General features: G+C 57.5%; 1 protein-coding gene across 3 annotated transcripts in view; it reads right to left on the bottom strand.

The window, feature by feature from the left end:
- Positions 1–24,088, bottom strand: part of CABIN1 (calcineurin binding protein 1) — a 155,960-nt gene that overhangs the window by 32,162 nt on the left and 99,710 nt on the right. For all 3 annotated transcript variants that reach the window (XM_045887216.3, XM_064578077.1, XM_064578076.1), the window contains one exon: positions 14,676–14,789. In XM_045887216.3, coding sequence (XP_045743172.1) covers positions 14,676–14,789 — 114 coding nt within the window. The remainder of the gene's footprint in view (positions 1–14,675; positions 14,790–24,088) is intronic.

Below are 24,088 nucleotides of genomic sequence, written 5' to 3'. Positions count from 1 at the left end.
GTAGCAAGCTCCTGTGCTCCTGAGCAGAGCTATCTCCTGTCACCCAGGCGAGGGCTCCTCATCTGCGGCCCCCGGGGGCCAGCCTTCCATTTCCAAGGCCTCCATAGCACCACCTCATTGGGTTTCACACGCCCCTGCCTCTGTGGCAGAGCCAGGTTGACTTTCCACCTGTGGGGAGCCCGGGCCTGAGCCTCAGCCAAAGCATGGCCTGGAGCCCAAGACTCCCCACCTTCCTCCAAGTAGGTCCAGGTGGGTGTCTCTCTGGGAATAAAGCCCAGCACTGACCTGAGGGGGCTGAGGCGGCCAGGCCCCGAGAGATGCTCCTGCTGCCTGGGTATCCCCGCGGACTCTCTCCTAGGCACAGTGTCCCAGGGCACATGGCAGGCAGTACCGATATAACCCCCTGAGGTAGGTCTAATCAATCCCACTTTGCAAATGAAGAAACTGAGCCTTACAAAATCTGACTAGCTTGTCTGGAGCCACCCAGCTATATGGGTGGAGCCAAGCGTGGAGCAGGGCCTGGGCCTGCCCTTGTGAGGGAGTGCTCGCTCTACCCCCAGGGGCACCGGTGGCCACAGCCCATCACCATGGAAACCAGGCAGGGACTCCTGGAGCTGGAGCTCTGGTTTGGATTTTAAACCCAATGCTGCTCTCTCAGAAGCAACTTGCTCAAACTTTCCAAAGAGGAAAAGTGGACAAGGGGGCTGGAGGAGGAGACAAATTCCCAAACTGAAGTTACCCCAGAAAGAAGGCCTGGCCACTGAGCTTAGGAAACCTTGTCTGGGTTGGCAGAATGGTGGCAAGGCAGAGACCCCGCAGCCTCTCTGGGGCTCCTGCCCCTCCTTCCCGGGAGCCTGGGCAGGATGGGAATGTGGCCAGAGCAGGTGGCACCAAGCCCTTCCTGTCTGCTAGAGAGGCTGCCCTTTCATGTTTCCCAGCGGGGTGTGTGGGAAACTGTTCTTTTGGAAATGGGCTGGAAAACCACTGACCTCATCCACTGGCCCACCTCTGGAGATGAGGAAACTGAGGTCAGCAGGGACCAGGACCAGGAAGCCAACAGCAAAACTATACTCTGAGGGCAGAGCAGCGTCCACCTTGCCCAGAGTAGGGTGCGCAGGAAGATGTGTGGGCCAGACATGTGGGTATCCCCATCCCAGCCATGCTCCAGGCCCCGCCTGCCATCCACAAGCCCCAGCCACGCCTGCAGAGGCTCCTAGCTTGAGAAGCCCCGTACAAGGCAACCTCACCATCATGCACAGTAAAAGATGGGGAGACTTTAGGCCAGAGTGTGACCTCCAACCCTGGGGCTTAAGGGCAACCAGGGTCCCCCAGAGGGACAGCCCCATGCTCTCAAGAATCCATCACAAGCCAAACCTGGTGGCCTTGCCATCAGGTATGTTCTTGTAGGGGAGCATCTCTGGGCCATGGGAAGTACTGTTTGGGCCCCTCACTCGAGCTCATATGGCCAATGCCCATCGCCTCAGGAAATCCATCCTCCTAGCTTCCACTCTAAGTGTAGGCGCCTCAGAGCGGCCAAAGGCTGTGGGCAGCTCACCCTGAACCCCCAAGCTCCCCTGAGGGTACCAATGACCTGTCTGGAGGGACACGCAGGAAGCAAGGGAGGGGAGGCAAAAGGGCAGCATTTGGCAGTGGATGCCAGAGGGCAGCAGCCATGGGCACATCTCTGGGGAGGGCAGGCAAGGGCCTGCAAATACATCCTGCCCTCCCTTCTGTCCCCACCCCTGTTGCAAGACCCCTTTGGGACCCTCAGCTGCTCTCCACCCCTGCCACCTCCCACATCTGGAATCTTCCCTGGTGGGGGGATGCTACTGCTTCCTCTTTTTATCAACCAGGTGGGTTTGGGGGAAGCAGAATAGGAATGCTACATGCTGCCAACAGCCCACCAGACACCACTGTTGCAGGGAGGGCCAGGCAGGGCAGGGTGGGTCTCTCCCGTGACCTGGGGCCCCTGTCTACCTGCCCAGGACAGGGAGGTCACACCCTCCGGTAGGGGTTAGGCCCAGAAAAGGCCCCATCTGGGCTGCACAGGGCTACTTCTTGGGGCTCAGATATGTGACCTGTGGCCACCTCAACACAGGGCTGGGACCACAAGGTTCTCAAGTGTCAAGTGCTGGACACTCCCATCTCCCATCTCAGAGATGAAGAGACTGAGTCTGAGAGATCACGTACCACCTCGTAGAGGACACGGTACTTCCACACCCTGGCTCAGTCAGCGGGTACACCAGGCCCACGGGGGCGGCACCATGGCAGGAAGCAGGGCCCCTACCCTACCACTCCCTGGCTCAGGGGCCCGGGGCTTGCCACCTCGGGTTCCCCATCTGCGAACAGGGTAATGCAGCACCCCTCCTCCCCGCAGGCTTTGGGTGGGGCCAACTGGTGGGAGCCTGGCAAGCAGGATGAAGCCCAGGGCAGAGGTGGGCAGTCACGTCTGCAGGCCCCCTCCTGTCTGCCCTGGGCACCGTGGCCAACAGCGTGGGGTCTTACCACAAACTTTGCCGGGCCGGGTGCAGGCTGGGTGAGGGTGGGTCGGTGGGAAGTGGGAAAGGGGGACAGGGAGAGGTCTGAGCTCTTTGGGGTGGGAATCCCAGCTTTGCTCCTTCCGGGCTGAGGGATGCTGTGCCGTGCTGCCACTGTCCTTAGCCTCAGCTTGCTCATCATGAGATGGGGATCATGGGGTTGCAGGGAGGAATAACGAAGGAAGTCCCCGCGAGTCCCTGCACCCATGGAAGCAAGCCCTGTGGCCTCCATCCTCTCCCTGGTAGAGGCCCACTCACTGGCATTCTCTCGTACCTTTTGGCTTTCCATCAGGCCATACCCACCAATTGGCCGCCTGCAGCCTGGGGACGGGGACACAAGGAGGCCCTGCCAGGGAACCCCATCTTCTTTCTGGCCCTGAGGTGGGGTGCCTACAGCCTCGGCAGCCAGAGCCCTCCCACAGGCTCTCCCCTCGCTCCCAGCCATCCTCAGGTCCTTGCTCCACTTTCCAAAGCCTTGCTGAGGCCTGGGCCTCCTCCTAGAAGTGTGCCACCCGTGCTGCCTTCAGCACCACGGTGCTGCCCCTCCAGATGGTGGCCCGGGGCCTGGGACAGTGTCCCAGGGGGTAAAGCTCAGAGCTCTCTGCCCGAGCTGAGGCAGTTACATGCAGTGCCCCAGAAAGACACAGCAGGGACATGTACCCAAGAGCAAGCCTCTAAGAGCTAGCGTGCAGTGGGAAAAGAAGTCTACCCTGGAAAATGTTCTTCTCTTCAGGAATGTTAAACAGCAAGCTCCTGACTGAGCACCCCCAGTGTCTGGGTGGAGGGGGCTGTGGGCTGAGGTCAGTTCTGGATGTGTACACAATCACTGCCATCCCCCCGGGCTGGCCAGAAACTCCGGCATGGAAGTTGGCCCATAGGATGCGGGTCCCAGGCCTGGGCTCTAGTCTGGGCTCTGCCACTTGCTGGCTGTGTGGCCCAGGGCAAGTCACAGCTGTACCATCTGCAGGGGTCTCCGCACCCCCTTGCAGGACGGGCACGCTGTGCGGGATCACAAACGCCAAGGGCTTAAACATATCCTCTCCCTCTGCCCAGGCATCCTGGCACTGCCACAACTGTGGATCCATATCTGGAGATGGAAACTGTCTCCAACGGCCAGAAAAGACTGCACACTGGGGGATGACCATCTAAAGGCTGTTTACATTTGATTGTTGGTGGTTTTTAAAAAATTCTAGCTGTGAATGAGGGCGGCTGGGCTTGAGGACTATGCTGTGGTCCTGTCAGGATAGGGGCCTGGGCATCCTGTGGCCTTGTCCCCACTGCCCCACTGCATGCCAGCCTCTTGGGCTGGGACACTCTGCAGCTTCTCAGGTGGGAACCAGCCCCCCCACCTCCCACCACCTGCCACCTCTTGGGCTCACAAGGTTCCCATGGACAGGGAGACAGGGATGTGGACAGGAAGCTTACAGCACCTGTTCCAGGCTGAACCTGGGTCCAGCAAGCCGGAAGAGTTGTGAAGTTCAACAGAACCTGCAGAGCCCAGGACATGGGAAGGAAAGAGAACCCGGGGATAAGCTAAGAAGCCACGCAAGTTTGCTAACCTTTTTAAGACTCTTAAAAACTGGACCTTTTTTCCCTGGAGAACTTGAAGTGAATCTTTTGTTTACTTTTGCAACTGGCCCATAGATCATCTCAACAATGCTAAAAATAGCACCACTGCAGCAATTTCTACTACAGCCAAGGAGCTCAGATTTCCTCAATTTAAACTTTTCCCTTCTTTTCTGTTCTCTAATTCCCACTGTGGTGTGACTGGGTTCCCTTTAGGCCCGACGACGGCGCTGCTGCACAGCTCCAGGCATCTCAGTGAGGAGGGGGAGGCCAGGACACCTGCCACAGTCACCTCTGCCGAGGGCAGGGCCAGGGGCAGAGCCTGATCCGTTCCTCACTGGCCAGGTGGGATATCCGCAGGTACCATGGGGGAAGAGGAAAGCCACAATAAACTCCAAGATAATTTCTTCTGAGAATCAGATGACATGGGGGCATAGAAGTAGTGGGATGACGGGTGGCGTCCTGGAGTCCCACATGCACACACGCAGACTCAAGGCCCACACCACACCGGGTAGAAGTGTGTGAGCCAGTGGACCTGGTGTGCCGGAGCAGAGCTAAGCTCCAGCCCACCCCCGCCTGCACCCCCATGCTTCCTGTCCGCACAGCCCTGCCTATCATCCCACTGGTCTGAGGGAGCCCCGTGTCCCTCCTCTGCCTGTCCCTAGGGCCCATCCACTGGCTGCCATTCCCACCGCCTGGGTCCTGACTCAGGTGCAGACTAGCTGGCTAACCAAGCCTCGGTGTCCTCATCTGTAAGGCAGGGATAACGGCACTACCTACATGCCATGACTTACAGGGATTCAGTGAGCGGTCACGTGTAGTGAAGTCCCAAATAGAAGCAGGTCGGCAGCGCTGCGGGTCCTGCCCTGGTCTGGCCCCTCCAGTACATCGTGAGGGCAAGCGTGACGTCTTGAAGATCCCCCTCCTAGCCCCTCTGCCCTACGAGGAGGTCCACACTCCGTACCTGGCCCAGCCAGTGCTTCTGCAGGCACACGGCACCCGCCTGATGCCCACACCGGCTCGCACCTCCCTCCGCTCAGAAGCCCGCCGAGCAGGCACCTCCTCAATGTCCCCTCCTCTGCCTTTCTCCCACTGTCAGCTCCCCCTCCGATTCTGGGGTCTCAGCCCTAGGAAGGGTCGGGGTTTATTCAGGCCTGAGGGTCTCAAAGAGCACGTGTACAAAAATGACTGCAGTGGTGGGGCTCAGGCAGGTCCTGACACTTGCTGGAGGAGATCAGCCTAGGGCAGGGTTGGGGTGGGGGGAGTGTCCAGAGGAGGTGGGGTAAGCTTCGGAAGGCTGGGCTGGGCGGCGAGCCCATGTATGGAAAAGACCGTGAGGGGACCACAGAGGGAAGACCCTACTGCAAAATGGCCCTCAACCAGTATGTTTTCAGAGGCTGAAGAAGGCACTGAAGCCACAGGCCTGCAGGCAGGAGGGACAATGACAGCCAGGCGAGGTTCCAAAAGGGAGGCCAAAGGGTGGCAGGACTTACTTACATTTGGCTTAAACAAACCCACCCCTGTCCCCACCTCCTCACGATCCTTCCCCGTCTAGCCAGTCCTACCCAAAACCCACCGTGAGCTCTGGGCTCCCACAGCTTTTGTTCACCAGCTCACCTCCCCCAGGGACCTGGGCACCCCTCAAGAGGGGGCCTCTCTAATGGCTTGAAGGAAGACAAAATGGGCCATAAGGTGACAAAGAGCCGTGCAGAGAGTGCCTCAACCACGAGGAGGCCTCAGAGCAAGGGAGGGGCAAAGGACTCCACCCCCGAAGGAGGGGGCAGACGCACAGGACACAGTCCGCCACAGCCCACACCAGACATCACTAATGGAGCAGACAGAGCCTGGATGTGGCCACTGATTTCCCAACACAGCAGCTAAAGGAGCCGGTCATGGAGTAGGACAGACCTGGATTTGGACTCCAGCCTCATTACTTGCTAGCTGTGTGATCCTGGCTCACTCCCTTGGCTTCTGCACACTGTTCGAAGGGGGACAGATGGAACCGATCTCTGCAGGGTCCCCCCACCTCTGCTGCAGAAGCACACCCCACAAACGCCCCTTCAGTGCCATTCTCTCCCATTACCCGGAGCAAGCACATCAGCCAGGGAGTGGCCTTTGAACAGGGCCTGAAAATAGGGTCACAAGCTCTGCTGTCCAACAGGGGAAGGCAGGTCAGCCTTGGTGGGCAGAGGACAGAAAAGGGCTTTTGATTTTGACAGCCTACGGTACCTGCTGGTGTCAACTTCCCCATCTGTACAATGGGGATAATAATAGCATCTAAGCCACTCACACATGCTGTGGAGGATCAAAGGCGGCACCCCAAATGAAGCCCCCAGTGAGTGCCTGTAAATGGGGCCAGTCTTGCCGTTGCTGCCGTGGGCCCAGCTGGGTACAGATGCTCTGGGCCTGTGGCAACCATGGCAGCCTCCGCTGTTATTGTGCTCTGCCTCAGGAGCCCCAGCCCCTGGGTGGAGCCAGGCAGGGACTGTCTACCATAGACAGGTGGGGCAACCCCATCGTGCCCACACAGGCCCGGTGCCCACGCCAGCCGACAATGCAGTCCTAGCCTCTACCATGGCCCAGCTACTTACTCCAGCCTCCATCTGGAATCGCAGCCCCACCTGCTAGGGCAGGGCTAGATGCCCCTGTTCCCCTGCCCAGAGCCACACCATCCTCCCTACCCAGCCAATGAACCATGCAGGCAACATTCCTGCTTGGGAGCAGCTGGGCTGATCCCAGTGTAGGAGCCAACCTGTCCCTGGCTTTCTGCTCTCCTTCCCTCATGTGCAACTGCGGGCTACCACCCACGGGCTTCAGCACCAGACAGAGTGAGGTTCACATTCGTCCTCCAACATGGACTGGTCGTGGGACCTCAGCCAAGGCACTTTACCTCCTGGCACCTCCATGAAATGGGCCTGTGGACACTGGACCTCCCTGACAACGTAGCTGGCCAGGGTCTGGCACACAGCAGGCTTAACAACGGGGCAACACATTCCTTGAGGTGTGGCACAGGGACAAGCAGAGGTGGAACCGAAACTGGTCACAACCGGTCCTGAGAGCAGCAAAGGTGACATGGGTGGACTGATTTCAGGAAAGGTGTGGGTTTGCTGCCAACCGGGGGCTTCCTATTCCGACATTCCCTGGCCCTGACCGGAGAGGGTGGGTGGGACTCTGCACTGGAGCGCCCCACGGGCTGGAACACCACATGCCGATGCTCCTGGGGCTTGTTTACTGCCGGGAGGCAGGACAGATCTGCTGTTGTCAGGAGCCATAGAGGGTATAATTAACTGGGGAAACCAACACCTCATCCCTGGGTCGTGCCTTGGTCTTCCCTGATGTCTGCCTGTTGCAAAAGGCCCCAAACTTGGGGCTGGCATCCGGGGGTGGGTGCAGTGACTCAGCTCCAGGGGTAGGTGCAAGTGAGGCAAGGGCTGCCCACAGGCCCACCAGGCACCGTGCCTCTCGGGAACTAGGAGGGGGCGGGTAGTGGGAAAGAAGGGCCAAGTCTAGCCCTGCAGCAGGAGGCAGATGTCTTGGGCACAGACCCCAGGACCTGGCCAGGGCTCACCCAAGCCAGGATGATGCCTGCTGTCCCTCACTCTGGGGCTACTGGCTTCCCAGTTAACCCTGTCCCAGGGAACTCTCAAGGGTGGGGAGAATTCCTGCCAGGGGAATGTGCTGGGGGTGGGGGTGACAGAGACACTGTTCTAGATGAGGTCCCTGCTGTTTGGGAGTGTGCCCGGTGTGCTGGGCTCCAGAGGCTGTGCCCTGCTTGGCACCACCGGCCTCCATTTGGACCCCCGGCTCCCTCCCGAGGGCCGGGGCACTGTCTCAGGGGCTGGGCTACCCGCCTCAGAGATGGGCCTGCTGTGCCTGCCCCTCCCTAATACCTGTCATCTGCTCACTGTGGAGGTGGAGGGGGACTCCCCCAAGATCACACAGCCAACTGGAGGCAAGTTAAGGGTAGAAGGGGTGTGACTGATTCTTGCCTAGAAAGATGGGGTGCCGGGGGTTTTAGAGGCCTTTTCTCCTTTCCCCCAGCTCTGGTGGGGTGGCTCTCCCCCGAGCTGGCTGCCCAGCCTGTGGGGGTCCTTTCTCTCACATCAGGGCCCTCAGTGAGCACATAGGCACCAGGGCTGGGGACCACACAACACAATCGCTTGAAGAACAAAGACGGCTCATGACAACTGTATCTCCCAACACTTAAAGCAACATGGACTCAGGACAAACAGAACCACAGAGCCCACGTGGTGGCTGCCAGGTAGCAGCACACGCCAGAGCCGGGGCAGACAGAGGCACTAGCCATGGGTATAGGAAGGGGCTCAGCCTTCCCAATCACCCCATAGATAAGCCAAAATGAAAGTCATCTGTGGTTCTGAGTGCCAGGAAGGGTGGAGAGGGGGCTGGTGAGAGGGAACCTGGACAGGATCCGCAGAACCACCTGGCTTCCGACGTGTGGAGGCACTGGTTTTGGAGGGCCTGTGACCTTGTCCTGGAGACCTGCACAGTGAGGAGGGAGACCAGGGAAGGCCATGTTTTTGTACCAGTGGAGAACTGGAAGCTAATGCTCCCCTGGGCAGAGGGCAGGTAGATAAGCTGGAGGACAGACAGCAGAGCACTATGCAGCACTGACAAGGAGTACGCACGACCTGCATCCACAGGCACCAAAGGCCAAGCCAGGCCTTGCAGAAAGGGGCCTGCATGGTGGGCAGACAGCTCCGCATTTCAGACTGCCCCACTTGAGCCAGGGCAGGGCCTGAGCGTCTGGAGGGCCCCAGCCCTGTGAGAGATGGGGCTCCCACCACTGGCTCTAGCCACGCCCCTTCTGGTACCAGCACTGCCCTCCTGCGGCACCACTGGGATCCACAGAAGAGCCCCAAAGCCCCACGCAGGCTGACTCCTGATCCCAAGGGTGAATTGTGTGATGTGCCAAGCCCGTGCTGGGCGACGGCTTCCATCCGCCTATTGTGACCACCCTGCCAACAGGCAGCCCCGTGCCCAATGCGGGGCCTGGGAGGGGGTGGAGTGGCCAGGAGCCAAGCCTACCTAAGTCCAAAGTCTGTTGCTCTACTCAGTGGCCCGGAGCCTGGGGACCTGCCCTGGGTGCTACTGGCCACGGGCTGCTCGCCTGGGCCTCAGGCAGACCCCCACATGGGGCAGGAGTGGCTATGGGGGCACCGTGGCAGGGCAGCCAAGTCCCAGCCAGGCAGCACCTCCCCTCCACTCCCTCCAACTCGAGCCGCAGCTGTTGCCCACCCCACGCAGTCTCGGACGCAGGAAGCCGTGCTAGTTGGGCCCTCAGCTCCCTTTGCTTCTTTCACAGGGGCTGGAAACTGGGTTGAAACAAGAAAAAACCCTGCCTGCTAAAATAAGCAAACATTTTGGGAAAGGAAGGAGAGCCATCTCTGGCTTGGTTACTATGGGAACATTTCTGAAGCAACTCTAAGAGGGAGAGAAGTTCGCTCTGGACAGAGCAGCCCAGCTCCAGCCTGTGCCTGGGCCCACCTGCCCAGAAGTACACACACCAGTACAGGAAGCTGTAAAAGCTTCTGGGCACTCGGAAGACAAGCCCTCAGCCTCCACCGTGTGCTTGGAGCCTGCTTTCCTGGCCCCCTCTGCCCAGAGAGGGACAGCCCCCTGCTCCTCCCTCCCCCGTAGCCCACTCAGGGCTGGGCACTGGCTCAGGAGGGTTCATATGACCCCAGGCCCAATCCCCACCTCACAGCCCCAGCCCCAGGCCTCCCTGTCTTCCCTGCTCCCTGTTCTGCACAGTTGGCCTGAGGAGCCACGTCTGAATCACACAGCCACATGCCTCCGCCAGTCCCGCCCGATGCTGTGAAGAAACAGGCACCGGGGCCCAGGCCAGGCCCTGCTGGGGCAGGGAAGGCCGCAGGACCTCAACCAACAACGTCCAACAACCCTGGCTCTGTTTTGGCAAAGACCAGACTGTTCTGCCCGGTGGGAGAGGGCTGAGGTAATGGGGCCCTCAGCCGGGGCCCGGGCCTGCTCTGGAGCACGAGCCACGGCCCAGGAGCTCCAACCTGCTCGGCACACAGCCCGCAAGCAGGGATTTTCCACGGCGGAGGAAGGGGGTGGGCTGGGAACTGTTCCCTCGCAGCCAAGTTATGGAACAGTGGGACTGGAGATGTGCCAAGTTCATTCCTCTCTCCCTCACATGCTCATCCAACCGCACTGCTGTGCCCTGCTACACGCCACGTCTACGCTGCGCGGGGCCCCAGCCAGCTGTGCAGCAGGCCCGCTAAGCCCCATGTGCAAGAGCTCCCGTGAGGAGGGCTGCCATCAAAGCCCCAGGTCACACTCACCCGCCCTTCAGCATCCCTCTGTCTGGCTCTTCACCCGCCCCATGAAGACTCAGCCAGCACTGCCTCAGGCACGGCCCAGCCTTGAGGAGCTCCCCCTGAGGGTGCCTCTAACCTTGGCCTCCATCGCTTGGCCCTTTCCTGGCCGGGCGGCACCCGCCCTGCAGTGGGAACCCTGCCTCCAGCACACCCAAACTCAAGAGTTCCCCCGACTCTCCCACGTGCCCCATGGTGTCCTACAGAGGCCCTCCACGGAGGGACCCATGTGCAGGGCTCTACTGCAAGCCTGCAAGCATCCTGGGGCACGGGCACCACAGCAACCAGCACTGGCTGGACCCGGAGGATGCGCCTAGAGACCAGCTGTTAAGGGAAAAGGTACGAATGGAATCAGTCCATAAACAGTGAGCACCTCTCTGGGCCAGGCTGGGACAGCTACGGCACAGAGACAGGCACAGGGAGGCCTGCTGCAGCCTCCTTATGAGCACAAAGCCGGGCCCCACATATGTGCCCACTCAAGGAGACCGTGGCCCTCCCACGGCACAATACTGGGAGGCAGCTGAGTGAGACGGCCTGTGCCCTCACAGGGAAACTTCTCTCAGACTTAATGTCAGCAAAAAAAAAAAAAAAAAAAAAAAAACCCTCAAAAAACAACAAAAACAACCCCAGGTTGCTGAAAAGCTCGCGGGTGTGAGCACACACAATTTTGTACAGCTACACAACAAACTTGTCTGATTCTGTACACACACACCTAAGATAAGAGAACAGCCCAACCACGCACAGAAGCATCTCTGAGAAGGCCGTGGCGCCTGGGCCCCACTGTGTGTCAGGACTGTTTGCAGGGACAATGTGTGGCCCTATAAGACTCACACAATTTTCAGAAATTATCAATAACAGGAGGGTCCCCTAGCCCGGGCCCTTGAGGATGATGAGGGGGGCTGTCCAGACAGCCTCTTGGGTGGCATGGGTGGCCCAGGACAGTGGGGTTTTTGAGGGATGGCAGGTCAGGGTGCCTAGAGCCCCCACCCTCACCCCCCCTGTACCTCCTCACAAGGGCCAGCAGCCCCATGCCTTTGCCCCCACCCCAGGCTGAAGCAGTAAACCCCAATGCACAGCAGAAGGGAGAAGAGCCAGCCTGTTCCTCCCGACCTACAGCCCCAGTTGTCAGAGCCATGGCCCCATCCCAGCAGTCAGCTGAGGGGGCTCTAAATGCTCCTCTGTAAACGTGGCAGAAAACCATTTCCTCACACTTGGTCACACCTGCTAAACAAATTCCTGTACTGAGAGCACACAGGGTCAACACTCTCGGTGTGAGGCAGGGCTGGAGGAAGTGTCCACCCTGAGGGTCCTCCTGCAGCAATGGCAAGGATGGGGGGTGGGGGGGGCACTCAGCAAGGGCCATCCTGTCACAAGCAGCTGGGAGCACCTGTCCCTTGGGCACTTCACAAATAGGGGTGCAAGTGTCTGGCCTCCACCCCAGAGGTTAACATTTCGGGCCGGAGAAGCACGAGGAGCCCCAAGGCACCTCCAAAGAGAAGAGCCGAGAGAGCAGAGATGGCCAGGACTTGGGCTGGAGAGGGCCTGGGGGTGGTAAAAGCAGCAGGTCACTGGGAAGCATGGAGAAATAGCTGACACAGTGGAGCTAAAACCACCCACATCATATAGTCCAGGCTGGGTGGCCTGTATCTGCAGGGGCTACTGGCTACGGGGAGGCGTTGCCCAGGTGCCAGGCTCACCCAGGCACTGCCACCTTCTCTCCCACAGGCACAGCCTGACTGTCCTTCTGCAGAACTCATTTTCTGGAAGGCCCCAGGAACCACAAGAGCTGCTATGGGGAGTGAGCCCAATGGGGAAGGGGCCTGGAGCACCCGGCTGCCAGCTCAGACGTGCCCTGGGTTTACAGGCATCTGAGGTGCTGGTCTCCTAAACTCTATCATTAGGAAGGGTAAGCACTCCACCTATGAGGAAGAGAGGGAGACTGGCTCTCTCCTTCCAACGTTACTGTATAGTCTTTGAGGGCAAATACCAACAATGGGAGAGGGAAGAGGGAGGGAAGCTGTATTCTTGAGCACCTACCATGAGCCAGATCCTGAATTAGGGTCATTATCCCATTATATAACTTGATCCCTACAATTACTCTTCAAGGCAGGTACTAACGGTAGCTAGCTCGTTTGATAAAGGAGCTCAGGGAAACTAGCTAGCTGCCTGGCTCTAACTTCAATTTAGAAACTGCAGAAAAAAAGGTTTGCACAACACTGACAGCCCATTTCATCAATATATAGAGTTCCTATAAATCAAAAAGAAAAAGATCAACAATCTAGTAAGAAAATTGACATGAGCAGAAATGGCACAGAAGAAGAAATTAAAACTGTTAGTGTGGGGCGCCTGGGTGGCTCAGTTGGTTAAAGCGACTGCCTTCAGCTCAGGTCATGATCCTGGAGTCCCTGGATCGAGTCCCACATTGGGCTCCCTGCTCGGCGGGGAGTCTGCCTCTCCCTCTGACCCTCCCCCCTCTCATGTGCTCTCCCTCATTCTCTCTCAAATAAATAAATAAAGTCTTCAAAAAAAAAAAACAAAAACAAAAAACTGTTAGTGTGATATCACGGGCAATCCCACTAATAATAAATGAGACACAATAGCATTTTTCACCTACTGAAGAGCAAATATGTAACAGTTAAGTAAGACAGTGTAGAAGAGGTCTGAAAAAAATGAATCTGTGTTTGGGAATGTGGGCTGGATCTCTGGAGGGTACTATCTTCTAAAACTTGAAAGCACCACAAACCCTTTGACCAGGGAATTGTTTCTAGGAATTTATCCTATGAATGGATTTCCACATAGCAAAGATGTATACACAAAACACGGAAATAACAAGACTGGAAACCATCTAAATGCCCATCAATAGGTAGGGTATGGGGAGGTAAATTGTGGCAAATCCATATGTTGGGAATACTATGCAGCTATTAAAAAGACAGAACCAGTTCTTAAACACTCTCTAAGATATATTTTTAAGTGAAAAAGAAAAAAAACCAACAACAACAGAAGTCAGAAGCACTTGTACTTTGTCCTTTGTGTACATGTTTGTGCCCTGGCTTATAAACAGGCAGACACCCTCTGGAAGGATACACACAGGATGAGGAACAGTGGCTGCTGAGGGATGGTGGCTGCAGCCTGGGCATCTGCAAACCCTTTCTCTGCAAACCCTTGGTATTGTGTAGACTGGTTACAGGTTACATCTATTGCTTGTCTATAAAATACCCGGGGAGGGGAGTGCTGGCAGAGGCAGAGCTCCTAGGCTCCATGGCCCCTGCCTAGCCACTAGAAGGTCAGAGCCCAGGAGAGAAGAGCCATGGGACCCAGACCCCTTGGCGCCTGGCTGGCTCTCAGTGGGAAGGGCCCCACTGCCATGTGCCTCGAGAACCAGCCTTTGACACCCCCCTCCAGACCCAAGACCTGCTCTCCTCAGCTCCTGTCCAGGCCAACCCCACCCTTCAGTTTCCTGACAAGTAACAGGGCATCAGGGAAGACACCAAAGCTCAGAGGGTCTGGGTAACTTGCCAAAGACACCCAGCGGGAGCTGGCTGTGCTGGGAGGGGTGGATGAGGACTTGTTGGTGGAGTAGAGCGAGGAGCCAGCTATCTCTGTGCAGGACAGAGCAAATGAGGGAGGGATGGGCCTGGGTGGGGTGGCCAGGAAGGGTAGATGTGGGCTTTAGGGGGCCTCAGGGATGGAAAGCAGACAGGCCTTGGCGACAGGCCATGTCCTGGCCAAGAGGTGGGTCTCTACCCTATCCAGAATGTCAAGGCTGGAAGGGTACTGAAAGCCCAGCACTGGCCAAACTTGTTTTTTAAGCAGTAGACCCAGCTTCAGTCAGAATTTCCTAGGCACCCGAGACCACATGAGGGCACATGGCGCTGCTCCAGGAGAAGCAGACCATGAGCCTGGAAACCCTTTCACCACTTCCTGCTGGGGCCCCAGATTACCTGGGGCTCCAGAGAACACACTGAGCCCATCCATGCCTCTCCCCATAGACAGGTAAACCAGTGCCGAGAGGGGGCAGCGACTTGCAGAAGTGGCTCGGCAGGCACGGCCCCACTCCCGAGTCTGGCGCACTCTCGACTGCGCCACCCTGCCTGCCCTCTGAGGATGCCGCAAAGATGTGGTCCTGGGAACGCCCGCCCAGGGGGGCCATTCGCACGCCTCTGGCGCAAAGCAGGGCAGCAAGCAGCCTCGGAAATCAACAAGGCAAAGTACTCACGTTGAAGAAATTGGTCTTGTTCCTCTCGCAGAAGAGCCCCTGTGCCGGCATGTGCTGCAGTTGTTGCCACGGGATACCGCTGCCTAGCAACACGTCGCGGGCCCACTGGAGGTTCTGGGGAAACAAGAAGTAGGTTGGAAGTGAGTGTGTGGGCAGCTCGCGGCGCCCACGGGGAAGGGAGGCAGTCCCCTCCTTCCCGGCTGCGTTGGCAGAGCGGCGATGAGCAGCGGCTCCTGCAGACACCGATCCCGCAGCTCCAGGGAGCTCTGGCTGCGGGCTTTGATCATCTGGCTGTGGGGTACATTTCCGGAACTGATTTCCTGCCTAGCATAGCTGACTTAGGAGAGTGTGGCCTCAGACTGCCCCAGAAGGGCACAGACAGGGACCCCTGGTCCGGACTGGCCTTGAAAAGCTGCTACATGGACCCAGTGCCCCGCCTTCTGTCAGGGGGACCCCCGCTGGCCCAAAGGGTCAGCCCTGACTTGTCAGGGTGTCAGCAGTATTCCTCACAGCTGGCGACACAGCCACCTTAGGCTTGGAAGAGCTGGTCCCTGTGGGATGCCAGGGGCCCAAGTGCTTGGGAAGGGATGGGGGTTCCACCCATAGTGCTCAGGCCAGTGCTCTCTGGGCAATGGTACCTCCTGTAATCCAGGCCCAGGGGCCCGGTAAGGTGGGAACAAGAGCCTGCTAGCCCTTGTGGGACTCCGGGGCAGCGAGAGAGGCTGGGTGTGGGCTTTTGGCTGCCTTGGCCTTCTCTGGGGCCTTCTCACTGACTCAGAGGGCAGCCCTTCCCCACCGGATGCCTGGCCTGCCACCTTCCCCTCTCAGGTCTTTCCCACAGAGGCTCCCACGCCAGGACCATCTCACCCCAGCACCTGGGACAGTGCTGTCTTACAAGGGAGAAGCCAGCAGGGGGCAGAGCTGGGACTGGAACCTGGACGGCCCAACATCAGACCCTCCTCTTTTCCACAGCACCCATCTCCCCTCTCAACCCCCAGCCAATCAGTACTCCTCCCCACCCCCATTCAGGCCCCCTCCTTGCCTCTCTCACCCCTGGTGCCAGGTCTTTATCACCTCGCGTCCCAATTGCTTAATGCCTTCTCACATCTCAGCCTGCAAGCCTGTCTCACCTGCTCCCACTGTGCTCAGTATTGGTCAGGCTGAACTTATGAAACAGTCCCCCTAGTCACAACTTCTGGCAAAAGTGCAAGCTCCCTGGCTTGCTGGCTGGGGGCCCCTGCTGGCCTGCATCTGAGCCTCTGCTCCTACCTTGGCACAGAGGGACACGCCCCAGGGGCTGCTATAGGGGCTGAGGGCTGCTCTGCACCCAGCACCAGGCCAGACCCTGCAGCTGCAAGGGGGTGGGACACAGAACTGAGGATCCCTCTGGGATGGAGACAGGTAAAATTTCAAGCACACATCTCCTGGATGACACACTCACAGCAGACAAAGCTAGCTCTTCCGTGGAAGCCCGAGGGAGAACATCATCTCCTGGGAGAAGCCTGGATGATTAAGCCTGGCAGCGACTCTAAGGCCATTTCCTATGGGGACAAGGCCTGGCTCTGAGAGTGGCTGAAGGCTGAGGCCCTGTAAAGTCAGGGCTGCCCTCGCCCAGCAGGGCTGCAGCCCAGGCTGGTCTAAGCAGGTTCAATGTGGGGCTGGGGGCTAGAGGGCCATGGGCAGCCCAGCGTATAGGAGAGCAGGGCCAATCCCAGCTGGACGAGAGGGCACATGCTGTCCACAGCCCTCTGCACAGCTGACCCCTCTAAGCCAGCACTCAGGAGGCTGGCTTTTTTGCTCAGAGCCCTCCTTGAGCCCAGACACCTGCTCAGATACATCTGACATGCTGAGATCAGGAGCAGACTGAGACTCCAATCAAAACAGCAAGGCAAGCCCAGAGTAGGAATCACACCAAGGGCCGTGTGGGGGCTGCTCTCACTAAGGCTCAGCGGCTGTCAGGAAGGGGCAGCCACAGCTACAGTCTCCTGAGACATTACTTCTCCAGGACTCTCAGGCCTTTCTAGGGCCTCAGGGACAGATGCCACAGCCATTCATGGTGAATGACGAGCTTCCTGAAGGCCAAGGCACCTCCTCTCTGCCCCCACATGGGGAAGGCAGAAACAGGCAGGGGGGAGGGGTTACCTAGGCAGCAACAGTCCCTGGCCCTCAGCCCGGGCCCTTGACCAGGAACACACGGGCCACTCTGCCCTATACATAGGAAGAAGAGTGAACTACTCAGTCCCAGCAGTGCCCAGCAGTCTGGCTCAGAGACCCTGCCTCCCAGACCAGTCCATTAAGAAGCCTCCTGAGGCTGGTTACAAGCCTGGCCTGATACTTCTGCCAGGGGAGGGAAGGTTGGCCATGGACAAACGGAGCGCAGAGCAGGGAAACAGGGTGGGTCAGGTGTGCTTCATTACAAGGAATAAGATCCAACTCAGATTAGTTCAAGCTGATCAGGGCTCTTCAGGGGCCCAGGACACGGGATCCAAATAGAAGATAAAGCCTCAGACCTCCAACAGGCAGGGCAACCACTCGGGGAGCCCAGGAGAGAAGCTCACAACCTTTATCAGTACTCTGCCATGATCCCTTGGCCTCAGTGCCACTTGGCTCAAAGTCTCTCCCAAGTGAGATGTGAGAGGCTGCCAGTCTAATCAGCCATGAAGGGGACCCTCACAGAAAGGAACATGAGACAGAAGACCGATACCTGCACTTCAAATATGACAGGTGAGCCCACCTGACCGTGACCACGGAGATAGGACACAAAGGAGACCCACCTCTGGTCCAGTGTATGTAGGTGAGTGAGGCTCCTAGGGGAGATGACACCTGAGCTATGGTCTGCCCCTAGAGCCATGACATGAAAGCCCCTTTCAGGGCTCCTTTGGGACTTAAGGGAAGTATCCAATTAGCAGCAGTTTGAGAAGGATGGGGAAATGAGATCTGAAGAAGCATCTCCATGGTGGCCATAATTTTCATAAGAACATCAAGAAAATAAAATACAACCAAGACTTCCATGTGGCTTGGGGACACATGAGAGAGAACGGCGCCAGGGCCAGGGTGGAGAGAGTGGGGGACCCTGCTTCCCTGAGCTAGGTGTCTCATTCCAGGCCCCAAGGCTGTGGGACAGGAACACACATCCCTGCAAGGCTTCTGTTTCTGCCATCACTCTGCAGCTTCTCCCATGACACCTGCACCAAGACGGCCCTTCCCACCTGAACAGTCAGGCAAGAAGGTGGAGGGCCAGGGAGGGAGGAGGCTGGGGGAGAGGTCCCAGCACTCGTGGAGACCTGAAAACCAGCCACTTGAGAAGAGTGCAGAAAACGCAGGCCTGCCAAACCCGATCAGGATTGTCAATTAGCCTCCTGCAGACTTGGCCCCTGAACACCAGCAGAAAGCAAGGCTCCTCAGCCGTCTCCCAGGCCCGCCAGAGATAGCCGATCGATGGCTAAGGCACAAAGCGTCCAGACGGCTCACAGGAGACCTTAGCTAATTTATGTCTGAGGCCCCGGATGGGAGCTGACAGGGACAAGGAAACCTGCCCGGAGAACTGACAAGTGCCAGGCTAGGGAGGGGAGGGGAGGGGAGGAGCAGGGGGAGCTGACCCACCACGGCACACCTGTACTGCAGACTCTGCCCTGCAGCTTCATGCTATGGGGAGCTGTGAGGCACGATGCCACCTGGGCCAAGCACAGCACATAACTCCTCATAACTCCTCATCCTATGTACTGCCAGTTTACAGAGGAAACCGAGGCTCAGAGAGGTCCAAGAGTCGGTCTGAGTCCCCCAAGCCAGGAAGTGGCAGAGCCAGACTTGCATTCCGGTCCAGACCCGAAGGACTCAAGGCTTGGGCTCTTACCCTGCACCCCCACCCCAGGGTCCCCCACTCTCTCCACCCTGGCCCTGGCGCTGTTCTCTCTCATGTGTCCCCAAGCCACATGGAAGTTTTGGTTGTATTTTATTTTCTTGATGTTCTTATGAAAATTATGGCCACCATGGAGATGCTTCTTCAGATCTCATTTCCCCACCCTTCTCAATCTGCCTGGGGTCATGCTATGTGCAGCTCCAAGGCTGCCCTGTCTCAGGCCTTGAGCAACCTGTCACCATGCCACTGGCCCGGAGCCTCAGTTTACCATCACCCCGGGAATAGGAGAAATACCACGGGGCCACTTGCCAGATAACAGCACCAATCTTCCTGGGATTCGTGGGACCCCTGAAGCTTGGTGCACAGACCCTCCTCTGACAGAGGGCAGAACACACTAAATGCCCAAACAGGGGGCAGATGGAGAGTGGAGTCCTGATGGGGGGGGGAGAAGAATCCCTAGAAGCACATGGCACCTCAATGTCCTCCACCGCCTGTAGCCTAGACACCCCTAACCTGCCATAAGGCAGAGGGACCCTCCTGATTCCTCTGCTTGAAGGCCTCAGCTCCTTCAGAGTGAGAGCCAGCTCCATATCTCAGTTTACCCGCACACACGCAGGCTCCTCTCCTTCCCTCCCCTCTCCCATCATGCGAGGCCCTGCAGCCATACCTGCCTCTGCCCCCACCTTTGTCCCTGCAGGTCTCTCTGCCTCGCGCCATCTCACCCCACTCCTACCTGCCCCCCAATACTGTCCCCACAGCCCCATGGCCACCTTAAACAGCCTCTTCTGCTGACCCTCAGATGGCTTTGTTGTCTGCTCCCTCTTGTGTGTCAGCCCTGTGAGGGCAGGGACACCATCTGACTTCTTCACCAATGGCCCCTCAGGGGCTAGACCAGTATGGGGCCCGCAGAAGGGATGCGACAGATATTTGGGAAGAGTGAAAGGAATGGGCAGGGTTTGAGCTTGCAGGACAGTCTGAGGGGCCGAGGCAGGAGAGTGCCAGCCGTACATGGTGGGCGTAGGGGGCCCAGGACTGGAGGCAGGAGTGCTGGGGCAGAGCCATCACCCTGTGCTCCTTTACCCAAGAAAGGTGTTGGGAAAGAGCTCATGTGCTGGTCAGGCTAGAACATGAAGTCCATCTTTCAAGACACCCTTCTCTATTCTTTCTTCAAAACAGTAATTCAGAAGCCCTAGGTTTGCCTGGCAGTTCTTCACAAGGGCACGCAGTGGTACACACTGAAGTTTTGTTGAAGGAATAAATGAATGAATGCCTGGTAGTCTTGGAGTCCTATGACTAACCTCTTGGGGCCTCAGTTGCCCACTTGGAGGGTGGGGGTGGCAGTGACCATCAGGCCACTCTTAGGGTCAGTTGAAGAATGCCAGAAATAGCAGATGGGAAGCAACTGTCTACAAATACACCAATTCCCCACCTGCACCTTGGGGAGAACATCCCTGCCCATGCAGCCCACCCCCCTGCCAAGCCGGGCCTTCCCACATCTTCTCCGAGGACCTGGCCTTGCCCCTGAACTTGGCAAAGTTTGCCACTGCTCCTCCTCCGCCCTCCCCACATGGACCTAAAAAGCCAGGCCTGAAGTGCACCCCCTGGCTGCTGGGTGGGTTTGACCAGCAGGAGATACCAGTGAGAGAGCAGAGCAGGGCAGGGACGAGAGCAGAGCATTTATCCCAAGTTCCCTCCGGTGCTGAGGGTTGGCCACCAAGGACTGAAAGCTCTGACAGGCAGCCTGCTGCAGAGGTGCCCGGGGCCCTGCACTACCCCTACCCTGTGGGTTCCTGATGTCCACCCAGGCCACTGTAAATCCCTCCTTCATTAAGGCTCTTCGGATTAGCGGTTGGATAGAGCCATCTGAGGCCTGAACTGACAAACGCCCTCACTCTCTACACAGCAGCCGAGTCTTTCACACACACGACCTTGAGGTAGCTTTAACCACACTTAGAATGATGCCCCACAGTTCCTTCCTGCCTCCCCAGGCCCTCATGAGCTCTGACCACATCTTTTCCCCCCTCTCCTCCCTGCCCAGCCAGTCACACAGGCTTCTGGCTGATTCTAGTCCTGCCAGGCCCATTCCTATCTCAAGGCACACATGTGGCCTGTGCTGTCCACCCAGAAGCCTCTCCTGGTATCACCTTGCCTAGTTCCCTCACCTGCTTCAGGTCTTTGCTCAGAGATGCCTTCCCAGACCTCCCTGCCTAAAGAGCCACACTCCCCCACTGCACCCCCTTACCAGCTTTATCTTTCTCCCAGACGCATCACTAACCGCCGCTAGGTGTGTTTCTACCCTCCATTCCCTCTGTGCGCACTCAAGGGGAGGAGCTTGGCTGTGCACACCACTGTATCCCGGCCCCTCAGGCAGGGCCTCGCACGTGACAATGCAGGAGACAGCTGCTGAATGAATGAACCTGCAGAGATGCACGGGCACCATGCTGGGGGGGCGGGGGAGGGCAGAGGACGACACTAAAATACAGGGGTTCGGCCATGTCGTGGTCTATGGGATGATGCGGTGGTGGTAGTTTCTTCCAAATTGGAATACGGTTTGTAATGGGTGCTGGCAGCAGAGTACTCAACCCATTCAAACTGCTGGGATCCATCTCTCTCCTCTTCCCTGAGAGAGAACAAGGAAGGCAGTGGGCCTTTATGGGGGCCATCTGTCCCCCCCCGGCCCCCAAAGGCACAGCAAAATCTTCAAGCCATGTTGCAGACAGACTTTGAAATGCATAATCGAGATTCTGAAGTTGAGAAAAATCTCGAGTTTCATTTTGCAAATCATACAAATAAAGCCTGCTAAGAACCTGGCTGGCCGGGCTGGGCAGCAGCCCAGGGCTTGTGCGTGGGGAGCCTGAGGCCCAGCATCGTTCTGTGTATGCAGAAAGGGAGCAGGGGCTGAAGGAATGGAGGGGAACGCCCTGCTCTGTGGCCGGCACGTCCCCGTCATGCCTGGTCCTGCCGTCTGGCACGAAACGCACAGCTTACCACCTGCTCCTGGGACACTCACTGTCTGCATGGTGGGGTGGCTGTGTCACAGCTTGAAGGCGCAATTCCTTCACACCCACCCAGCCCGACAGCGCATGGCTCTCCTTGTGGGCTCTCATTTAACCTGACTCTGCAGGGTCCAGATATGAATGGTGGCACAGGCAGGTGGGCAACTGCCCACAATGGATGGGGGAGGGGCAGGGGCTCACAGCCCAGCCGGCTAGCCCCTTGCCCAAGCATAAGCTAACCCTGAAGTCAAAGTTCAGCAGCTTCTCTGGAGATCACAGGCAGCAGCAGCACTGTCCGACTCTCCTGGCAGGAGGCAGCTTACCAAACAAATCCTAAACAGACACTGGGGCCTGGGCTCATCCCATACAGGTTCTGGGTCTGATTGGGCTGGAGCGGCCAGGCCGCTATCCCGCCATATGCCCCATCGACAGGGCCTTGCCATCTACCATGAGGGGGATGCACTGCAACAGTGCTCAGCCACGACGCCACGCAGCTGCCTCCAGGAGGACAGCGGGACAGGGATGGAGGCCTGAGCTGGTCTAGAGGACTGCTCACAGCGAGCGGCCTCTGCTCCCATCAGAGCAGCGTGCACATGGGGCTTGCAAGACAGGCTGCTCTCGTGTCATTGGTATGCATGTTTCCCAGCTGGGAAAGCGCTATTAACTCATTTTCCTCACAACAAAACCTAAACCTACCACGAAGGTGCCATTATTCCCACCTGACAAGTTAAGAAACCTGTCCATGGGACTGAAACTGGAAGCCGGCTATCTAGCTGGCCGAGCCTGAATGAGGTTCTGGGAGCTGACACTTGGGAGAGGTGGCTCAGGTTCCAGCATGCACACCACCAAGGGCACAAGTGCTGGGAGGGGGACACACTCTAATCACAGGGTCTGGGGAAGGGCCAGGCCTATGATCAGGGCAGGCTGAATAGCCCCTTTCCCATCTCACAGCCCTTAGGCTCCTGACCATTCCTCACCTGGGTGTCACCTCTGGGTGACAACTTGGATGCTAACTGTCAGAGAACTGCTCCAGCTCAGAGGGGAAAGGCCACACAGCAAAAGGTGGGCTTCATCCCACAGAAGAGCCAGCAAGGCTCACGCCCACCCTGGAGGGTGGGAGGAAAACCTTTTGGTCAAGTGTAGGGCCAATGAAGGCCAAGCCTTGACCTGGGCAGTGCTGGGGCCAGATGAGCAGAGCCCCAGCCCAGGGCCCAGAAGCCAGCTGTGCGCCAAGCCCCAGGAAGGTGGCCTCTCCCACAGAACAGGCCCTTCTCCTTTCCTCTCCTTCCTCACTTTGGGTGCCACGCACCCCTGGCTCACTGCCTGCCTCCTGCCACACTGACCAGCAGCAGCCCAGTGACTGTGGACACTGCGCTCACAGGAGCCAGCAGGTCAGCCTTGCTTCTGCTAAAGCTCCAGCCTCCCCTTTCCTGGCTCAGCCTGACGTAGCCAGTCAGTAGCCATGTGGCTATAGCAGGAAGCCGGGCATCCACCCACCCGGCCAGGTGAAGGACTTGAGTTAGAAGGCTTCGGTCTCCCCGACCTGGAAAGGAGAGGCAAAGGAAACATCTGAGCCTCACGAGGTCCAGGCCCTGCCACATCCTCACCAAGGGGTTCGAGCCAAGCTGCTGCCCCCTCCGAGCCTCGGTTTCCCGCTCACCGGGCTGGGCAGGGTGCTGTGCGAAACAACACCAAGGAGCTGGCCCAGGCCAGGCTACCTCAGTGCCGCACTGGAGTCTGCTTTCTTGACCTTTCTCTTATGACGTCAAGTGACCTGGGAGGACGAGCAAAAGCAAAGAATGGGAAGAACATTCTCCAAGTTGAGACCCAGCAATGAGCACAAAACAAAGTAAGTTTAAGAGAGGCAGTAACCTAAACAAGAGGCTCCCCGGAGGAAACTAGCTCTGGAAAGCACCACCAGTGTTCTGCCTAGAGGCCAGGTGCCCAACTCCCTTGCCCCCGCAGAACTGCCAGCGAGGCAGTGGCTGCTTATACACCCCCAGACCCCTAGGAGGAGAGGCTACAGTGTTTCATTCTAGCCAGACTGGCAGGTATGAAGTGGTATCTCAGTGTGATCTGGATTCCCATTTTCCCAATGGCTAATGGTGGTAAGCATCTTCTCCTGTGCTTATCGGCCATTTGTACATCTTCTTTGGAGAAATGTCTATTCAGATCCTTTGCCTACTTTTACGTTGGGTTGTCTTTTAATTATTGAGTTGTAAGAGGTTTTTTAAAATATATTCTAAATGCAAGTCCCTTACTACATATATGCATACCTCAGAGGTAGAGTGGATTCAGTTCGAGACCACCACAAGAGTGAATACCAAAATAAAATGAGTCAAATGAACCTTTTGGTTTACCAGTGCTTATGAAAGTTATGTTTATGCTATACTATAGTCTACTAAGTGTGCAATAGCATTATGTTTAAAAAACAATGTATATACCTTAATTTAAAAATACTTTATTGCTAAAAACTGTTCACCATGATCTGAGCTTTCAGCAAGTCATAATGACTGATCATAGATCACTATAATAATAATGAAAAAGTTTGAAATATT

This window comes from Mirounga angustirostris, unplaced genomic scaffold, assembly GCF_029215605.1.
Source record: "Mirounga angustirostris isolate CCGP_5_RB_7025 unplaced genomic scaffold, mMirAng1.0.hap1 SCAF_14, whole genome shotgun sequence".
Lineage (NCBI taxonomy): Eukaryota > Metazoa > Chordata > Mammalia > Carnivora > Phocidae > Mirounga > Mirounga angustirostris.
The sequence above is the reverse complement of the archived record's forward strand: the minus strand, read 5'-3'. Positions and strand labels throughout refer to the sequence as shown.